Raw genomic sequence first — 20,318 nt, 5'->3', positions numbered from 1 at the left:
ATATGGGAAAGGCTTCGAAGAACAGTTTCAAAGCTACAGGAAGGCCAGAGCAGAGCATGAAATCCCAGAAAAATTCCTCGTTTTACACAACCTTCCCTCCACCATGCTGCCCAACTGCAAAGAGCCCTGGGTTATCGGCACTGCACTAACCCCAACAAAGGGAACCCCCTGTCCCCCAAGAAATACACCCACGACGGGATTTCTACAATTGTTTTATTATCTGCCCAGGAAAGTTTCTCTGAGATGTGGCTCTTTCAGCTTATCATGCGTTATTAGCGATGGTCTGAAAGAAAAGCAAACCAAAGTATATCACGGCAGGATACAATAAACTACAGCAGAAATCATATTCTCGGGGCTTCTGAAGCCCTGTGCATGTGTAACGTGATGCCCCTGAGTGGCTCGAACCTGGGACCTCAGGATCATAACTAACCCAGCAACCTCTAGTGCCTGAGCTAAAAAAGCCGCTTCCCTTAGCCAAGGCTGGAGCAGGATCATCAGCCTCCGCCTCTAGGCCAGCAGCTCCCAGACTTTTTACTAAGACAACCCGACAACTGCATTTTGTCACCATTGCCCCTGTGCAGCTCCCCCTCCCCTGCCCAGTCCTCTAGCCCCTGTTCTCCCCTCCCTTCCCCTTCTCAGCCCTTCAGCCTCCTGCTCCCCTTTCTCTCCCCAGCCCCGCAGCTCTCGCTCTCCCAGTCCTGCAGCCCGTTCTCCCCTCCCTTCCCCTTCTCAGCCCTTCAGCCTCCTGCTCCCCTCTCTCCCCAGCCCCCCAGCTCTCGCTCTCCCAGTCCTGCAGCCCGTTCTCCCCTCCCTTCCCCTTCTCAGCCCTTCAGCCTCCTGCTCCCCTTTCTCTCCCCAGCCCCCCAGCTCTCGCTCTCCCAGTCCTGCAGCCCGTTCTCCCCTCCCTTCCCCTTCTGAGCCCTTCAGCCTCCTGCTCCCCTCTCTCCCCAGCCCCCCAGCTCTCGCTCTCCCAGTCCTGCAGCCCGTTCTCCCCTCCCTTCCCCTTCTGAGCCCTTCAGCCTCCTGCTCCCCTTTCTCTCCCCAGCCCCCCAGCTCTCGCTCTCCCAGTCCTGCAGCCCGTTCTCCCCTCCCTTCCCCTTCTGAGCCCTTCAGCCTCCTGCTCCCCTTTCTCTCCCCAGCCCCGCAGCTCTCGCTCTCCCAGTCCTGCAGCCCGTTCTCCCCTCCCTTCCCCTTCTCAGCCCTTCAGCCTCCTGCTCCCCTTTCTCTCCCCAGCCCCCCAGCTCTCGCTCTCCCAGTCCTGCAGCCCGTTCTCCCCTCCCTTCCCCTTCTCAGCCCTTCAGCCTCCTGCTCCCCTTTCTCTCCCCAGCCCCCCAGCTCTCGCTCTCCCAGTCCTGCAGACCCCGGCGAGCCCCTGTGGCCAGGCCACAAATCGCTACCCAGCTGCTGACTGTCCATTCGCTGGCTCCAGCCGCTTCCTCCATGCTGTGGCTGCTGCCCTGGCCCTGCTCTCACATCCCCTGCGCAGCAGCCACATGGAGGAAGTGGCCAGAGCCAGCAAGCGGAGAGTCCGCAGCCTCTCCCCATCTGGAAGGTGCCTCAGATGCGCTTAGTCCACACTGCTGCCGCCGCCCAGGGGAAATGAGAGTGCGGGGGGCCCAGACCCTTCCTACGACCCACTGGCCAGGACCCGCCGTTTGGGGTGGGGGTGTCCAGTGCCACAGCACATGGGCATGGCTCACAATCCCCGCCACGCGCCAGAGGTTACCCAGGTCCAGGCCCTTGCCTGACACAATCTGCCCTTCTCGCTGCATTCCAACAAGGAAGGGGAAATGGTTGCCCCCCCAAATCATCTGCTAGGAAAACTGAGGCCCCAAAGGCCCAGGTCTGCTCTCAGTGACGCTGGTTTGACACTTGTAGAGTTCATCTGAGCCGGTTTGTGCCCTGAGTTACACGGGTGTAAATCCAGAGAGTCATGCCACTCACTGCAGCAGAGGCACTGGTGTAACTGAAAGGGGAGCCTGGCCCTGACTCCAGAGGAACTCCGCCACTGGGAGCAGTGAGATCCAAATCCGGCCCCAAGGGGTCAACCAGAGCACAGGGCAGCAGAGCTGGGATTACAGTGCAACAACTCCAGTTTGCAGGTGCATGCTTCAGCCACTAGGCCATGCTGCCCCCCCCCTCCCCCCAACACCTCCCTCTGCCTGCCTCCAGCCCCGGCTCACTGCAGGACAGAGCTCACAGCCACAGCCAAGCCAGATGTTCTGTCTCAAACCATCCCTGGAGCCTGGTGGTGCTGCAGGCCACCGAGCATCCTGCTTGCGGCTCTGGGTCATCACACGTGTGTCAGTGGAGAAGCACATCCGAGCTAGTTTGCCTCCAGTATCTGCTGTGCTGAGACCAGCTCTTCCAGGCTCCAGATCTTACAGAAACCCCTTTGCAGGCCAGACTCAGCTGTTCCTTATTTTGTGCTGCAGTGACATGGGCTGCGTCTGAGTTTCCAGCTGCCGGAAGAGTTGAGGCACAAGGGGGACCAAAGGTGACGTCACATGCTCCGAGGGGCCCCGCGTGCTCAGTGCTGTGTGCGGGACAGCTGGCTGTGATCTCTGGATGGGGCCCGTGGCACTGATCTCGGCTCAGAGCCCCAGGAGGACACCACTCAAATTCTGTTCATGGAGAGAGCCCCCAAACATTGTCCGTCTGGGGGCCCCTGTCCTGTCCATTTACTCTGGGTGACCTCCCAGGACCCCCTGCCTGGCCATTTGATTTCTCCCTGGCCCTCCCCAGCAGCAGACCTCCCTCCCACCACTCACACAGTAACATGGCTGGGGGTCTCACCTCTGCAATCCAGTCATCGAAGGCGGAGACGCGGGTGAAGACGGTGGGTTTCTTTAAGGCGTTGCAGCCAAGGGAAGAGACAAAGCTGGCGATGCCATGCACCTGCCATCTCCCATCAGAGGCCTTGCAGTTAAGGGGGCCACCAGAGTCACCCTGAAAGATAGACAGCCCCCGTGCGTGAGGGCGAGTCAGATCCCCGATCCCTCACTCGCTGCCTGCTGGGCTAGAGTGTGGAGGCTACAGCTGTGCACCAGGCTCTGGGGGCGAAGTCCAGTGCGTCACTGGGGCCATCTCCAAGGCTGTCACCACAAGGAGGCCTAACCAGTGTCTTGAACTCTCTCACCCAGAACTGGCTGTGAAATGGTCAGGCTGAGAGGAGGAAAACATTCCAGTGCAGCTGAGTCTGACCTCTCCGCCCTTCTCTGCACTGCTGCTGTTAGTCATGGGATTAGGCGAACAAAGACAAGGCTTTTGCATCAGCCGTGCAGGAATGTCTGAGCAGGAGTGTTACCTACGCCTGGGCGGGTGAATAGGGAGCTCTTGACTCAGATGCTCCTATTCACCCAAAGCAAATTTCCAGCCTGACATTTTACCATTTACAAGTCACATAGCATTGGTGTTACAGCCTCACTGTTCTGGCTTCTCCTCCCTGACTGGCTGACATGTAACTAACCAGCAGACCAGACGCTGTCAGTTTTACAGTCAATCTGTGCTGTGCTGGCAGTACCGGCTGCCGGTTGTGTGTCCGGGTGTGAGAACTACAGCCCAAACTGCAGGCACCAGCCGATTACTGGGAGAAATGGTGAATTACTCTGAATCACACTCACCGTTCAGAATTTCCCAACCCGGCAGCTGATGAGCAGAGAAACGTGGCTAAATCGTTCCCTGAACGTTCCTTGCTCAGCTATTCTCATGGGCTTTGCCTGGGGGGAAGGGCAGCAAGCTGGGTGCAGGCTGCACAGCTACGTGGAGATCGGTTTCTGCCTCCTGCAACCTTCCTGTGCATCACAAGGTGGGTGCAGTGAGTGCTGCCTACAACAGCGACAAAGCATGTGACCCGCGGGTAACAGCTGAGTCACCACTGTATGTTTGACTAGTGGGTGCTTGCATCAGATGCGGTAATTTGGCCAGACAGATCACAGCCAGCGCTGCACCAGTATTTTCCGCCACTCTCTTTCTACTCACGTTGCAGCCTGATCTGATGTCCCCGCCAGCGCAGACCATGCTCTCTCTGATAGCGATGCTGCCCCACCAGTCAGGCTGGGTGCAGTGTGCGTAGTCCACCACCGGGAGCAGAGCCTGCTGCAGCTTCTCAGGGAGGGACCCGCCAGCTGCAAACGGAAGATGCACCCTTACTTAGTGACACCAAGCCCAGGTACTGGGTTCAAGTGCCACCTCTCCTGTCTCATTCGGTGCTCGATCCCATGCACCACTGAGCACCCTTGGGAGCTGTTGATCACCTTCAGCTCCAATGGAAGTCAGTGGGTGCTGGGAGCACTCAGCACCTTGCAGGAGAAGGCCCTAGGTGATGTTTGGCTCCTGCTGCTCCTGACAATCCCACAGAACCAGAGAGAGCCTGGGCTGGTTGGAGGAGCTGGTGATGAGCTAGGGAACCTGTCACCCCTTCCTCCCCAGCTCGACGCCCCCGCCCCCACGGGTACCAGTCAGCGCTCACTGCTGTCCAATGGCTGCTTGCTGGAGGGGCGGGGCCCATCCAGCTCATAGGGGAAAGGTGACCATGTCCCAGAATAACTAGTTCCGGTGACACAAACTGGCAGCTTCGCTGGTGCCCCTGGAGGAGGCCCCCCTAGGCCAGGATAGAGGCACATTGGCAAGGGGCAATGCATGTGGAAGAAACCCTGAGCTGCCCATGCTGCACTTCACTTGTGGAGAGTGGTCTCCGGGGCTGGATCTCTGCCGCCTCTCAGTGCTAGCGGAAAAGGAAACCAGCCAGAGGGACAATGAACTAATTGCATCCCTCCAAGCTGTGTCCCCAGCCGATGCACCCCAGCGTGGCTGCCCTTGCGCTTTCCCACGAGAGAGCTCCCCAGGGCAGAGCCGCCTGGGCACGTACTGTAGAGGCGCCCCCAGCCAGTGATGTAGCAGGGATAGTCGTTGGGCAGGACCTCGCCTGCGGGCGGGAGGCAGCCCAGCTGCACTGTGTCACTCAGCTCGGCCCTCCGGGACAGCTTGAGCAGGGCGATGTCATTGCTGCAAGAGAAGGAGTCAGAGCTCACTGGAAGGGCGGGTGGCTCGGGGGTCTGGCCATGGAGCCATCCTCCAGCAGGTCAAGCGAGAAGCCAAGGATGTCATTGGCTCGGGGCTCAGTCCAGGTCTCCGGGGGATAGGTGTCCACAGCATGACAGACCTCCCTTGTGGGCAGCCTGACCAGAGAGGCCTGGAGACTGCGCTCAAGGTGTCCCCCCAGGGGAGGGAGGGGGCAGCAGGAGGGGACCATGTGGGGGCTGCTCTCCTGCTCCATGGATTGAAGACATCACTGCCCAGGGCTAAAAACCCACCCCTTGCACCACAGGGGGACAATATGTCCCTGGCACAGAGCCTGGCAAAGAGAGCCCAGGGTAGCCCGCAGCCCTGCTCACCGGTCCCTTCCCAAAGGAAGGGCAGTGTGTGCTGATCAGGATGTAGACCCCAGCCCTGTCGGGTCACAGGCCTGCCCAGGGCCTGCTCTGTTCTGAGCGGAGCCCGTGGCCTGGGAGCCAGCGTGGCAGATAAAGCCACACTATTCCCCTGCTGGCTTTTGCAGCCCCTCAGCACCCGCCGGCCTGAAGGGTGCTGCCCAGGGCACCGGCGACAGGCCCAGGGTCCTTACATGGGAACAGCTCCGTGTGTGTCTTTCCCTCCCCAGCCGTTCTTATAACGGACTGTTCCCTGTCTGCCGCTGCCCTCCCTGGGAGCCCTGCCGCCCCCAGGCAGCGCAGGAGGGCGGGCAGTCGCAGCCTGGCACACGCCTGCATTGCCTTACCCGCAGGCCACGCAGATGGAGTTCCAGCGAGGATGGACGAAGATGTCCTCAGGATTCACCGGGATGCGCTGCTCAGAGCCCTCTGCTACGCTCCTGTCGTACTCCCCCAGCACCACCTCGTAGGTGCGGGATTTACTGGAAGGAAACCCCCAAGAGCCTGTGAGGGGACAGCCCGGGGATCGCAGCAGGGGCAGCGTGGGAGGGGTCAGCCTGCAGTGCCCCCTCGGGACTCAGAGGGGTTTGAGACCCACACACCATGCAGGAGACATCACCCTGCTCCCTGTGTTGGCCTCTAGCCCTGAGCAGCAGCAGCAGCGCACACGCCCCAGCTGGCTCAGCCCGGCCCTGGGCACTCGGGGACACACAGCACAGGGGCACTGTCGTGGCTGGACTGGCCCCTCTAAGGAGAGTCAGGTAGGGTTACCATCCGTCCGGTTTCCCCGGACGTGTCCGGCTTTTTCAGCTTTAAATGGCCGTCCGGGGGAGATTTCTAATCAAGTAGAAATGTCCGGGATTTCCCCCTTCCCCTCATGCAGAGTGCGGCGCGGCTGATTGGACGGCTGGGCCTGATTGAAAGCCGCTCGCAGCCACTGGGGCCTCTAGCAGCCAGAGTCCCTCCCCCTCCCCCGCTCCCTCCTCCCCCGCAGAGCAGCGACTTATTTGTTTGGCTGCACGTGGAGCCCGCAGCTCTCCCTCGGCCTGGGGGGGACAGGCAAGGGACAGGGAACGGGGGGGTTAGATTGGTCGGGGGTTCTGGGGGGGGCTGTCAGGAGAAGGGGGTGTAGAGAGCGGTTGGGGCAGGCAAGGGACAGGGAACGGGGGGTTAGATTGGTCAGGGGTTCTGGGGGGGCTGTCAGGAGAAGGGGGTGTAGAGAGCGGTTGGGGCAGGCAAGGGACGGAACGGGGGGGTTAGATTGGTCGGGGGTTCTGGGGGGGGCTGTCGGGAGAAGGGGGTGTAGAGAGCGGTTGGGGGGGACAGGGAGCAGGGAGACTTAGATAGGGGGTGGGGTCCTGGGGGCAGTTAGGGTGGGGGGGGCTCAGGAGAGGGCAGTCAGGGGACAGGTAGGGGGTAGAGGGATTCTGAGGGGGGCGGGAAGTGGGAGGGGGCGGGGCTAGGGTGGCACCCCGTGTCCTCTTTTTTGATTGTTGAAATATGGTAACCCTAGAGTCAGGGTCACTCTACCCATGATGGGCTTCTTTAAAGAGACTGAACCTATCTTGAGCCCCCGCCCAGTAGTTAGGTGCTCAGCAGCTAATTGGTTAACGAGCATTAGGCCTGTTAAGGGGCTCCCAGAGCTCAGCTGAAGGAGGAGCTCTTGGAGGGAGGGCCTGGGAGCCTTTTAACAGGACCAGAGCCTCACTAAGCAGATGAACTAAATGAATCAGGTCCCAGAAGAAGGGGAATGTCTCTGGGCGGGGAACCCAGAACGGGGCCTGACATGGGTGTAGTTTGACTTCTATATTTGGAGCGGGTGGCTCCAGTCAGGCCAATGGGGCTGCACATGGGGTGGGGGTGGGGGACACATTCCGTGCCTGCCCACAGGGGCACCATTTCAGATTGCGGGGGGGGAGGGTGACGCAATTTTAACTGTGATTCCAGGGGGTACTTAGGCAACTGAAAACTCCAGTGTTTTTGTAGATAATAAGTTAGAAATTATCAGACAGGAGCATGGTACCTAATTCCTATATCAAGAAAGAAAATTAAATAAATATTAGACCCACTCAGCTCTAATACTAACATGTTCTGACATCTTGCGGCAAGTCACTTATGGGACACTGGCTAGGTTTAAAATGGTCATGTATATTCTCACTCAGATACGCTTACTGAAGTCAGAAGGGGCCAGCATGATCATCTAGTCTGATCATGCACCTCGCAGGCCACAGAACCTCACCCACCCACTCCTGTAATAGACCCCTGAGCTCTGGCTGAGTTGCTGAAGTCCTCAAATCATGGTTTAAAGATTTCAAATTACAGAGAATTCACCATTTACACTAGTTTAAACCTGCAAGTGACCTTATGCCGCATGCTGCAGAAGAAGGTGAAAACCCCCCAGGGTCTCTGCCAATCTGAGTCAGGGGGAAATTCTTTCCCAACCCCAAATATGGTGATCAGTTAGATCTTGAGCATGTGGGCAAGACCCACCAGGCAGACACCTGGGAAACTCAGAGCCCTCCCCATCTAGTCACATCTCCAGCAGTTGGGGATTTTTGCTACTGGCAGTTGCCAATGGGCCACATGCCATTGTAAGCAGTGCCATCATACCATCCCCTCCATACATTTATCAGGCTCGGTCTTGAAGCCAGTCAGGTTTTTTGCCCCCACTACTCCTCTTGGGAGGCTGTTCCAGAACTTCACTCTTCTGGTGGTTAAAAGAACAGGAGTCCTTGTGGCACCTCAGAGACTAACACATTTATTTGAGCATAAGCTTTCGTGGCTAAAACATGGCTGCTCTTCTGATGGTTAGAAACCTTCACCTATTTTCAAGCCTAAAGTTGTTGATGGCCAGTTTCTATTCATTTGTTCTGAGGTTCACGTTGGTGCTTAACTTAAATAATTCCTCTCCCTCCCTGGTATTTATCCCTCTGATATATTTATAAAGAGCAATCATATCTCCCCTCAGCCTTCTATTGGTTAGGCTAAACAAGCCAAACTCTTTGAGTCTCCTCTACTAAGGTAGGTTTTCCATTCTTCAGATCATCCTAGTAGCCCTTCTCTGCACCTGTTCAGTTTGATTTCACCTTTCTTAAACATGGGAGACCAGAATTGTACACAATACTTCATGTGAGGTCTCACCAGTGCCTTATATAATGGTACTAACACTTCCCTGTCTCTACTGGTGTCATAACTATAAAGGGAAAGGTAACAGCCCTCCTGTGTACAATACTGTGGAATCCCTCCTGGCCAGAGACTCCAAAATCCTTTTGCCTGTAAAGGGTTAAGACGCTCAGGTAACCTGGCTGACACCTGACCCAAAGGACCAATAAGGGGACAAGATACTTTCAGATCTTGGTGAGGGGAAGGCTTTTGTTTGTGCTCTTTGTTTTGGTTGTTGTTCGCTCTTGGGACTAAGGGGGACCAGACATCAATCCATGCTCTCCAAATCTTTCTGAACAAGTCTCTCATATTTCAAACTTGTAAGTAACAGCCAGGCAAGGCGTGTTAGTTTTATCTTTGTTTTCTCAACTTGTAAATGTACCTTTTGCTAGAGTGTTTATCTCTGTTTGCTGTAGCTTTGAACTTAAGGCTAGAGGGGGTTCCTCTGGGCTCTTTGAATCTGATTACCCTGTAAAGTTATTTTCCATCCTGATTTTACAGAGATGATTTTTACCTTTCTTTCTTTAATTAAAAGCCTTCTTTTTAAGAACCTGATTGATTTTTCCTTGTTTTAAGATCCAAGAGTTTGGATCGGTGTTCACCAGGGAATTGGTGGAGGAGTCTCTCAAGGCTACCCAGGGACGGGAGTTAGCACATTGGGAGTTAGCAAAAGCAGATCTAAGCTGGTAGAGAAGCTTAGAGGTTTTCATGCAGGTCCCTACATCTGTACCCTAAAGTTCAGAGTGGGGAAGGAACCTTGACATGGTGGCAGAGCGGTGGGATCATTTAAAACCAAAAGCCAGTAAGATTTTGTCCCCTCCTTTCTAGCTGCTTAGAAAGCAGAGCTGAAGGTAGATGCATATCTTCTCTCTCCTTGCCTGAATGCAGAGGTGTTAAGTTTTTTTAACAAGGGTCTTTGTTAAGAGAAGGGTTCAAGCAGTGAGCAAACAGCTGGCAAAAGGAATTTACAAGCTGAATTGTTTTTTTTTTCTTTCTACCTCTCGGGTATAGCTAGTTAGAAAGTCTCTGTTAAAGAAGCAGCCCTGAGCTGAGTGCATCCCAGTTTCAGTGAACTGCAGAGGGGTGTGGCCCAGCACAAGAAAGCAGGAAAATGACTACCAGTGAAGCAGCTAACAAACTAGAATTGGCTAGACTGGAAGCAACAGAAAAAGAAAACGAACATAAGAGATGGATGGAACTAAAACAATTAGAAATTAATGCAGAAAAAGCCAGGGAAGAAACTGCCCACAAGAGAGCTATGGAGCAGAAAGAAAAAGAGATGGGGGAGAAAGAAAAAGAGAGGGAGGAGAGGGAAAGAGAGAGGAAGCATGAACTGGAATTAGCAAGGGCTAGGCAGAATATACCAGCCAACCCTAGCAACCCCTCTCCAGGTACCGCTTCCCATCCCAGAAAATTCCCCACCTACAAGGCAGGCGATGATACTGAGGCCTTCTTAGAAAATTTTGAAAGGGCCTGCCTTGGGTACAGCATCTCTACAGACCAGTACATGGTAGAGCTGAGGCTGCAGCTCAGTGGACCCTTAGCAGAGGTGGAGGCTGAAATGCCTAAGGAACACATGGACAGTTATGAACTTTTTAAAAACAAGGCCAGAAGCAGAATGGGGCTAACACCCGAGCATGCCCGTCGACGGTTCAGAGCCCAACGGTGGAAACCAGACGTGTCATTTACCTGACATGCCTACCACATTGACAAAAATTGTGATGCCTGGGTATCAGGAGCAAATGTTAAATCTCTGGAAGATCTGTTTTTCCTAGTGAAAATGGAGCAGTTCTTAGAGGGTGTTCCTGAGGAAATAGAAAGGTACATCCTAGATGGAAAGCCCAAAACTGTAACCGAGGTGGGGGAGATTGGAGCCAAATGGGTGGAGGTGACAGAAAAGAAAAAAACTAATAGCAGTTGGAGCAAATATCAGAAGGGACAACCCGAAACAAAACCCTATCACCGGGGCAACCCAAGGCCCCACCTACATCCCAAGGAAAACCCCAGACGCCTTCTCACCCCACCACACCAGTCTCCACCAACCAACCTCGCCCTGGTGATACCTTAGCAGGGCGATGTTTTAAATGTAATGAACTGGGACATATAAAGGCCCACTGCCCCAAGAACCCCAATCGGTTACCGTTCATTACACCACAATCACACCAAAGATCCCCAGGCCCAGATGCCTCTCAAATACCCTCGGAGCGAAGGGAAACCTTGAGAGTGGGCGGAAAGAAGGTTATTGCATGGAGGGACACTGGGGCACGACTATCCACCAATCCCTAGTGGACCCCAAACTCATCAACCCAGAGGCTCCGGTGACAATTCAACCCTTCATGTCACACTCTTTAACCTTGCCTACAGCCAAGTTGCCTGTCCTGTACAAGGGCTGGTCAGGAATGCGGACTTTTGCAGTCTATGACAATTATCCCATCCCCATGCTACTGTGGGAAGACTTGGCCAACCATGTGAAGCTAGCCAAGAGGGTGGGAATGGTCACCCGCAGCCAGGCTAAGCAAGCTTTCACACCCATCCCTGTTCCTGAGCCGTCCACCAGGGCCCCAGCTGTGTTACCAGAGACCCAGACAGAGGTGGTGGAACCGGATCCCCTGCCAACGACTGCAACAGCCATAGTGGATCCAGTCCCAGAAACCCAGCCAAAGCCAGTCCCTGAACCGGAACTGGCAACGCAACCAGCACCAGAACCATTGCCAGCACTGAGTCCAGCGCTTGCAAACTCATCTACAACTCCAACGCCAGAGGGCACCAGCGAGCCTGAACTGGCAGAAGCAGCAGATAACCCTATCCAAGAGGCTCAGCCAGAGCCTGAAATACCACATAGTGCACCAGCAGAGAGTGGTTCACAGTCAACGGAAACAACCCCAGCACCTGCATCGCTTCCAGAGGAACCAAGCCCCAGTCCACACTCCAAGGAGGAACTGATGTCTCCAGCATCAAGGGAGCAGTTCCAGGCCGAGCAGGAAGCAGATGACAGCCTTCAGAAAGCTTGGGCGGCGGCACGGAGCACCCCACCGCCTCTCAGCTCTTCTAACCGATCCCGGTTTGTTGTAGAACAAGGACTTTTATACAAGGAGACTCTTTCTGGTGGACACCAGGAAGACTGGCATCCTCAGAGACAGTTGGTAGTTCCAACTAAGTACCGGGTAAAGCTCTTGAGCTTAGCCCATGATCATCCCAGTGGCCATTCTGGGGTGAACAGAACTAAAGACCAGTTGGGGAAGTCCTTCCACTGGGAGGGAATGGGCAAGGACGTTGCTAATTATGTCCGGTCTTGTGAGGTGTGCCAACAAGTGGGAAAGCTCCAAGACCAGGTTAAAGCCCCTCTCCAGCCACTCCCCATAATTGAGGTCCCATTTCAGCGAGTAGCTGTGGATATTCTGGGTCCTTTCCCAAAGAAGACACCCAGAGGAAAGCAGTACATACTGACTTTCATGGATTTTGCTACCCGATGGCCGGAAGCAGTAGCTCTAAGCAACACCAGGGCTAAAAGTGTGTGCCAGGCATTAGCAGACATTTTTGCCAGGGTAGGTTGGCCCTCCGACATCCTTACAGATTCGGGAACTAATTTCCTGGCAGGGACCATGAAAAGCCTGTGGGAAGCTCATGGGGTGAATCACTTGGTTGCCACCCCTTACCACCATCAAACCAATGGCCTGGTGGAGAGGTTTAATGGAACTTTGGGGGCCATGATACGTAAATTCGTAAATGAACACTCCAATGATTGGGACCTAGTGTTGCAGCAGTTGCTTTTTGCCTACAGGGCTGTACCACATCCCAGTTTAGGGTTTTCACCATTTGAACTTGTGTCTGGCCGCGAGGTTAAGGGGCCATTACAGTTGGTGAAGCAGCAATGGGAGGGGTTTACGCCTTCTCCAGGAACTAAAATTCTAGACTTCGTAAGCAACCTACAAAGCACCCTCCGACACTCTTTAGCCCTTGCTAAAGAAAACCTAAAGGATGCTCAGGAAGAGCAAAAGGCCTGGTATGATAAACATTCCAGAGAACGGTCCTTCAAAGTAGGAGACCAAGTCATGGTCTTAAAGGCGCTCCAGGCCCATAAAATGGAAACATCGTGGGAAGGACCATTCACGGTCCAGGAGCGCCTAGGAGCTGTTAACTATCTCATAGCATCCCCCACCTCCAACATATAGCCTAAGATATACCATGTTAATTCTCTTAAGCCCATTTATTCCAGAGAATTAAAGGTTTCCCAGTTTACAGCCCAGGGAACAGATGACGCTGAGTGGCCTGAAGGTGTCTACTACGAAGGAAAAAGTGATGGTGGCATGGAAGAGGTGAACCTCTCCGCGACCCTTGGACGTCTGCAGCGGCAGCAGATCAAGGAGCTGTGCACTAGCTTTGCGCCAATGTTCTCAGCCACCCCAGGACGGACCGAACGGGCATACCACTCCATTGACACAGGTAATGCTCACCCAATTAGAACCCCACCCTACCGGAAGTCACCTCATGCCCAAACTGCTATAGAACGGGAGATCCAGGACATGCTACAGACGGGCATCTCCAGTGGTTCTAGTTCCCAAACCCGATGGGGAAATACGCTTTTCCGTGGACTACCGTAAGCTAAATGCTGTAACTCGTCCCGACAACTATCCAATGCCACGCACAGATGAGCTATTGGAGAAATTGGAACATGCCCAATTCATCTCTACCTTAGACTTAACCAAGGGGTACTGGCAAGTACCATTAGATGAACCCGCCAAGGAAAGGTCAGCCTTCGTCACCCAGGCAGGGGTGTATGAATTTAATGTGCTCCCTTTCGGGCTGCGAAATGCACCCGCCACCTTCCAAAGACTTGTAGATGGTCTCCTAGCAGGATTGGGAGAATCTGCAGTTGCCTACCTCGATGATGTGGCCATTTTTTCTGATTCATGGGCAGAACACCTGGAGCACCTGGAAAAAGTCTTCGAGCGCATCAGGCAGGCAGGACTAACTGTTAAGGCTAAAAAGTGTCAAACAGGCCAAAACAGAGTGACTTACCTGGGGCACCAGGTGGGTCAAGGAACTATAAATCCCCTACAGGCCAAAGTGGATGCTATCCAAAAGTGGCCGGTCCCAAAGTCAAAGAAACAGGTCCAATCCTTCTTAGGCTTGGCCGGATATTATAGGCGATTTGTACCACACTACAGCCAAATCGCCGCCCCACTGACAGACCTAACCAAAAAGAAACAGCCAAATGCAGTTCAGTGGACTGATGAATGTCAGAAGGCCTTTAACCAGCTTAAGGTGACACTCATGTCTGACCCTATGCTAAGGGCCCCAGACTTTGACAAAGCATTCCTAGTAACCACAGATGCGTCCGAGCGGGGTGTGGGAGCAGTTTTAATGCAGGAAGGACCGGATCAAGAATTCCATCCTGTCGTGTTTCTCAGCAAGAAACTGTCTGAGAGGGAAAGCCACTGGTCAATCAGCGAAAAGGAATGCTACGCCATTGTGTACGCGCTGGAAAAGTTACGCCCATACGTTTGGGGACGGCGTTTCCAACTACAAACCGACCATGCTGCACTAACGTGGCTTCATACCGCCAAGGGGAATAACAAAAAACTTCTTCGGTGGAGTTTAGCTCTCCAAGATTTTGATTTTGAAATACAACACATTTCAGGAGCTTCTAACAAAGTGGCTGATGCACTCTCCCGTGAAAGTTTCCCCGAATCAACTGGTTAAAAATTGTTCTTGGAATGGGGGACATATTGTTAGTTTTTATATAATCAGTAGTATGTCTAAAGGTGCATGTGTCTTATTAACTCTGTTTTCTCCTAGAGCTCCAGGAAGAAATCACAGCCAGTGTGGAACCGGCTGTCCAACACTATCTGTGATTTGGAGGGCATGTCATAACTATAAAGGGAAAGGTAACAGCCCTCCTGTGTACAATACTGTGGAATCCCTCCTGGCCAGAGACTCCAAAGTCCTTTTGCCTGTAAAGGGTTAAGACGCTCAGGTAACCTGGCTGACACCTGACCCAAAGGACCAATAAGGGGACAAGATACTTTCAGATCTTGGTGAGGGGAAGGCTTTTGTTTGTGCTCTTTGTTTTGGTTGTTGTTCGCTCTTGGGACTAAGAGGGACCAGACATCAATCCATGCTCTCCAAATCTTTCTGAACAAGTCTCTCATATTTCAAACTTGTAAGTAACAGCCAGGCAAGGCGTGTTAGTTTTATCTTTGTTTTCTCAACTTGTAAATGTACCTTTTGCTAGAGTGTTTATCTCTGTTTGCTGTAGCTTTGAACTTAAGGCTAGAGGGGGTTCCTCTGGGCTCTTTGAATCTGATTACCCTGTAAAGTTATTTTCCATCCTGATTTTACAGAGATGATTTTTACCTTTCTTTCTTTAATTAAAAGCCTTCTTTTTAAGAACCTGATTGATTTTTCCTTGTTTTAAGATCCAAGGGGTTTGGATCGGTGTTCACCAGGGAATTGGTGGAAGAGTCTCCCAAGGCTACCCAGGGAAGGGAGTTAGCACATTGGGAGTGGTGGCAGCAAAAGCAGATCTAAGCTGGTAGAGAAGCTTAGAGGTTTTCATGCAGGTCCCTACATCGTTACCCTAAAGTTCAGAGTGGGGAAGGAACCTTGACAACTGGAAATACCTTGCCTGATGCACTCCAGGACTGTGTTAGCCTTTTCATGGTCACATCACATTGACAGGTCATAGTCATCCTGTGATCAACCAATATGCCCAGATCTTTCTCCTCCTCTGTCACTTCCAACTGATAAGTCCCCAGCATATAGCAAAAATTCTTGTTGTTAGTCCCTAAATGCATGACCTTGCACTTTGCACTATTAAATATCATCCCATTTCTATTACTCCAGTTTACAAGGTCATCCAGATCTTCTTGTATGATATTCCGGTCCTCCTCCGTATTGTCTATACCTCCCCGCTTTATGCCATCTGCAAATTTTATTAGCACACTCCCACTTGTTGTGCCAAGGTCAGTATTAAAATTTTTTAAATCCGATTGGTCCCAAGACTGATCCCTGAGGAACTCCACTAGTAACCTCCCTCCAGCCTGACAGTTCACCTTTCAGTATGACCTGTTGCAGTCTCTCCTTTAACCAGTTCCTTTTCCACCTTTCAGTTCTCTTATGAATCCGCATCTTCTCCAGTTTAACTAATAATTTCTCATGTGGAACTTTATCAAATGCCTTCCTGACATCCAGGTAGATTAGGTTTACTGAATTTCCTTTGTCTAAAAAATCAGTTATCTTCTTAAAGAAAGATAGTAGTAACTTGTTACCACCTCTTGAATAGAATAGTTGAAACAATTGTAGAAAAATCTACAATTTCTTTCTGTCATTTAGGCTACTTACTTTTTGGACACAAGTCAGATATTAGGAATGGCAATATACAAAAACCTGTAGGAGAACACTTCAGTCTCCCTGGACACACAATAGCAGATTTAAAGGTAGCCATCCTGCAGCAAAAAAACTTCAGGACCAGACTCCAAAGAGAAACTGCTGAACTTCAGTTCATTTGCAAATTTGACACCATCAGCTCAGGATTAAACAAAGACTGTGTTAACCAACTACAAAAGCAGTTTCTCCTCCCTTGGTGTTCACACCTCAACTGCTAGAGGAGGGCCTCATCCTCCCTGATTGAAGTAACCTCGTTATCTCTAGACTATTTCTTGCCTGCATATTTATACCTGCCTCTGGAAATTTCCACAACATGCGTCTGACAAAGTGGGTATTCACCCACGAAAACTCATGCTCCAATACATCTGTTAGTCTATAAGGTGCCACAGGACTCTTTGTTGCTTTTTACAGATCCAGACTAACACGGCTACCCCTCTGATACTTTACTTTTTGCAGTTCACCAAGCTTAGAACAGATCATTTAACTTTAGGAAAGCTCCTACCAGCCCTTTCTTATCTTAATCACCCGTTAATCACTCTGTTCTGAACAAAATTCGGACTCCCTGCCTCAGGGGCGCAAGCTGGGAGCAGTCTCCTGTCTCCTCTGCAGAACTCATTACACTGCACACTCAGGCTGCCTGCCTGAGGCTTGCAGAGGAGGGGGGGCGATGCCCTCCCAGCCCCCCCCAACTCCACCTATGAGGGGAATATGCCTGCAGGGCCTTGCCGTGCCATGAGGGAGTGCTCAGGGACAGCCCCCTGCCCCAGGCCCAGCCTCTGCGCTGCGCGGGTCCCACTGGTGAGCAGTGCTAGCTAATAGCCCTGTGCTCGCAGTAAGCAGAAGGAGCGAAGGAGCAGACTCTGTGTGCACCTATTGCAGCCAGGCCTGAGAGCTCAGGGCAGAGTGCAGTGGAGTCACAGGGGCGGGAGCAGTAGGAGCATGGTCCCTTGCGGGTGTTTCTGGGTGAGCTTCTCCCCGTGCTGGGAACCAGAGCGCTAATGCTTAGTGCTTATGCAGCCCTGATGGGCCACATCCTGCTCTGAATTACATCGCTGGGCGGACAGTTGGGATTGACCTGCCCCATGGCAGAGGTGGAGGGACGTGCCCCAGGCTGCAGAGCGTGTCAGTTACAGGGCTCCATGTCACTCAGTTCTCTCCATCTGGAGGGTCTCCACTGCAGCCCAGGGTCAGGCGCTGGAGCTGGGAAGGCCCATTACCTGGAATGGAGCATGTCTGTTGGGAGGTCTTACTGCAAGGAGCAGCTCACTAGCCATGGCAGACCAGGGCCCTGTGGCTCCTGCCCCAAGACCCCGCGGTGCGTCAGCCGCATTAAATTCTAGGCAATGGGAAAAGGAGGAGGCTTACGAGATGCAGTGCGCAGCCGTCATGACCCATGTGGGAGCGATGAGGGTTCCCCCGCAGGTGTGGTGGAAAGCACCGTCCCTCTCGTACTGCAGGGAGATCTGCCAGGAGACAAGACAGGGCAGTGAGGGACCTGCTATGGAGCTCCAGGGCTCCCCGTCTTCCGGCTCCCACCCACTGAACCAGCCAGAGACCATGGCCCATCGGAGTGCTTGCATGGCCTGGCCCGGCTGTGGAGTCAGGGTGCTCTCAGGGGGGCTGTGGTTACACGCGGCGGAGGCTGCTCTGCGAGTTACCATGGCACACACTCTGCCGGGGCAAACCTCTCCCTGCTCACGCAGCACCAGAGGGCAGCAGGCACCGAGGGGCTGACCCACGCAGACTGTCACTCAGAAATGCCCTGGGAGTTGAGGGGAGCAGCTGGTCTCTGGCTCCCACCTGGCACTCCCTCACGCCCACCCCCTGGCAGAGCCCTGCTCATGTCAAGTGACTACGGAGGGGCTTCGGGGGGCTCTTTGGGGCAGACTCTGCCAAGGTGCTGCTGCCCCTTCCCAGTGAATTTTAGGGCTTTTCTGCTTCTCCCTGTGCCCGTCAGTGCCATGGGCTGGAACATGGGCATAGACACAGAACTGCTAAGAAACTCAAAGGCAAGGAATCCACCGTGCCCTCCCCAGACTGCTGCGAGCTGGAGCCCAAAGTCTGATTTTCAGAGGGTGGGGCTCAGCTATGTCTGAAACCAGCCCCGTAAGCGTAGCCAGAAGCTTGTGCCAATCCTGGCCTTGGGCTGCCCAATCTGTCAGTAGGGGCCATGGAATGCACACGGCGGGACCCACAATAGGCACAAGCTGGGATCCGGATAAAACAGCTGCTAGAATTTCATGCACATCAGACGTGGGACTTGTTCTCCCAGATCGTAAGGTCAGCGGGGGAGGGGGTTGCCTAAGGACTGCGGGGGGGGGGGGGGAGGGTTAAACCAACGGCGAGTTTTGCTTCCTCTACAGCCGTGAGGAGAAGGCATGAAGAAGATGGAGTTTCCTGTCCCTTTAGCTCTCCTTTGCTCCACAAACTGGGCACTATTTAATCCCCACCCCATCCCCACCCCCTTTGCTTAGCCTGTCCATCACCACAAGAGTTTGGTGTGGTCAGAGCAACGCTGCAGGTCTAACCCCCGCAACCCCCAGTCCTGGGGAGATTACAGCGGGGTGAATAATGGAGTTTTTTAGTCCAAAATTTGGGGGTGGGGGGAATTTCGTATCCACCCAAAGTGAATGTTTTTTTCAGATTTTTAAGAAACCTAAACAGTTGAAGAAGAAATTGATAACGCTGCAGCCGTGTCAGGGTAGGACCATGTACCCGTGATGGGTCAAACAAAATATTTCATTTTGCTTTGCAGTGTTTGAAAATGTTTTTAATTTTTTTTAAAAACTGGACGTACTTTTGAAAGATTCACTTTGAATTGAGAAATCGAAACATTGAGCTTCAAAAAGACGTATTGGGGAGGGCTCCAAAAACTGTTTCGATATTCTTCTGACCAATCAAATGCATCGAAATCAAGGCAAACACAGGTCAGGTTTTGGCCAACCCAAATCTGGATTTTTCAGTGGGAAAAAAAAAGTTTGCTCTGAACCCTAACACCCGGCGCTAGTGCAGCTGGTGCGATCGCATCGAGCCTCGCTGCTGATTGGCTCTCACCGCAGACAATGGGATGGATTTCACTCACCTGCCAGGGCCAGCTGTACGGCACGGCATCCTCTCCGTTCACCACCCTTGTGTGGGGGGAGTAGATGGGTGTCCCACACCCGTGGGCTGGAGGGGGAGAGCACTGTGCATTACACAGATGGCAAAGGCACCAGACCCTTCTGCTGAGCAGAGGAGGCTGGACAATGGGGAAGCGAGACATGTGATCATGGCAGCTCACCCTCTCCAACCCAACCCTGGACGTCCCCAGTCACTCCCCAGTCCTGAGGTGGAGGGGCGCTCCCCTGGCCCAGGCTCTCCGTGGGATGGTTACCTTGCCCAATGTAGGCCTACCCAGGGTTTCATCCCCTCCTGAGCCAACCCCTCTCCACATTTACAACTGAGGCAGGCACCAGGGCCCGTTCCCTTGACAGCACCTTGCACAACCTCCGCGAGGTCGAGGGGCGACCGGGGAGCTAGGCACAGGAGGACTAAGGAGAGCTCTGTGTGTCCTGGGGCTGCAGATGGCACGAAGGGCCTTCTTCCTTAAGTATGTGCTCTGGGCAGGGGCGCCAGGGCAGAGGAGAGAGTCTTCTCTCTAGCCCGTTTCTTACCACCAGCCACAAGCAGAACGGGGATCAGCAGCCTCAGCATCTTGGTCAGACGGACCACAAGGACCAAGGGCCCTTTAATACTCCCCTTTCTCAGAGGCTGCAGGGAAGGGAGGTGCCTAGAGCTCTGGGAGCAGGTGTTGGACTATCCTGTGCCCTGGTGCAAGGTCACTGCGAGGAAACAGGGCCCTGTCCTGCGCCTGCCCGGCCTTGGGCAGATTGGGACGTGGCCAATCGATGGATGCCCAGAGCGTCGCTCAGCAAACAGGCTGGGTCACAGTCCGGGTGCCCTCTAATTTTTCCCACCCATGTACGGAATGACTTTTGTTATGTGCGCCAATATAGAGGTGAGGTGTGACACATCACCTCCACCTTGGTGCACATAACAAAATGTATGTGGTGGGGGTGGGGCTGAGGGGTTTGGAGTGTGGGATGGGGCTCAGGGCTGGGGTAGGGGGGTGAGGGCTCCAGCTGGGGGTGCGGGCTGTGGGGTGGGTCAGAGGGTTGGGATGGGGGGGGCAGCGGGGGGTGAGGTCTCCGGCTGGGAGTGCAGGCTCAGGGCTGGGGCAGAGGGTTTTAGGGTGGGGCTCCGGCAGGGGGTGTGGGCTCTGGGGTGGGGCTGGGGATGAGGGGCTCAGGACTGGGGCAGAGGGTTGGGCTGTAGGCGGGTGAGGGCTCCGGCAGG

General features: G+C 53.7%; 1 protein-coding gene across 1 annotated transcript; it reads right to left on the bottom strand.

The window, feature by feature from the left end:
- Positions 1–262: 262 nt before the first annotated feature.
- On the bottom strand, positions 263–19,676 carry CELA3B (chymotrypsin like elastase 3B). The gene is made up of 8 exons (XM_065421288.1): positions 19,637–19,676; positions 19,066–19,151; positions 17,349–17,446; positions 5,780–5,914; positions 4,871–5,007; positions 3,982–4,127; positions 2,797–2,949; positions 263–283 (listed from the first exon to the last, which is right to left on the bottom strand). The coding sequence occupies exons 1-8, from the start codon at positions 19,674–19,676 to the stop codon at positions 263–265; spliced, it is 816 nt and encodes a 271-aa protein (XP_065277360.1).
- Positions 19,677–20,318: the final 642 nt, after the last annotated feature.

The sequence above is a fragment of the Emys orbicularis genome, chromosome 22 (genome assembly GCF_028017835.1).
Source record: "Emys orbicularis isolate rEmyOrb1 chromosome 22, rEmyOrb1.hap1, whole genome shotgun sequence".
NCBI lineage: Eukaryota > Metazoa > Chordata > Testudines > Emydidae > Emys > Emys orbicularis.
Note: the sequence above shows the minus strand (reverse complement) of the source record. Positions and strands in the feature narration are given on the sequence as shown.

What these genes read in the sequence shown, in the direction of transcription:
- CELA3B (XM_065421288.1), bottom strand. Translation starts at nt 19,676, where the DNA reads ATGCTGAGGCTGCTGATCCCCGTTCTGCTTGTGGCTGGTG. An exon ending in CGTTCTGCTTGTGGCTGGTG is followed by an intron (nt 19,152 to 19,636) that starts GTAAGAAACGGG and finishes CTCCCCCTCCAG; the next exon opens with CCCACGGGTGTGGGACACCC. An exon ending in CGTACAGCTGGCCCTGGCAG is followed by an intron (nt 17,447 to 19,065) that starts GTGAGTGAAATC and finishes GTCTCCTGGCAG; the next exon opens with ATCTCCCTGCAGTACGAGAG.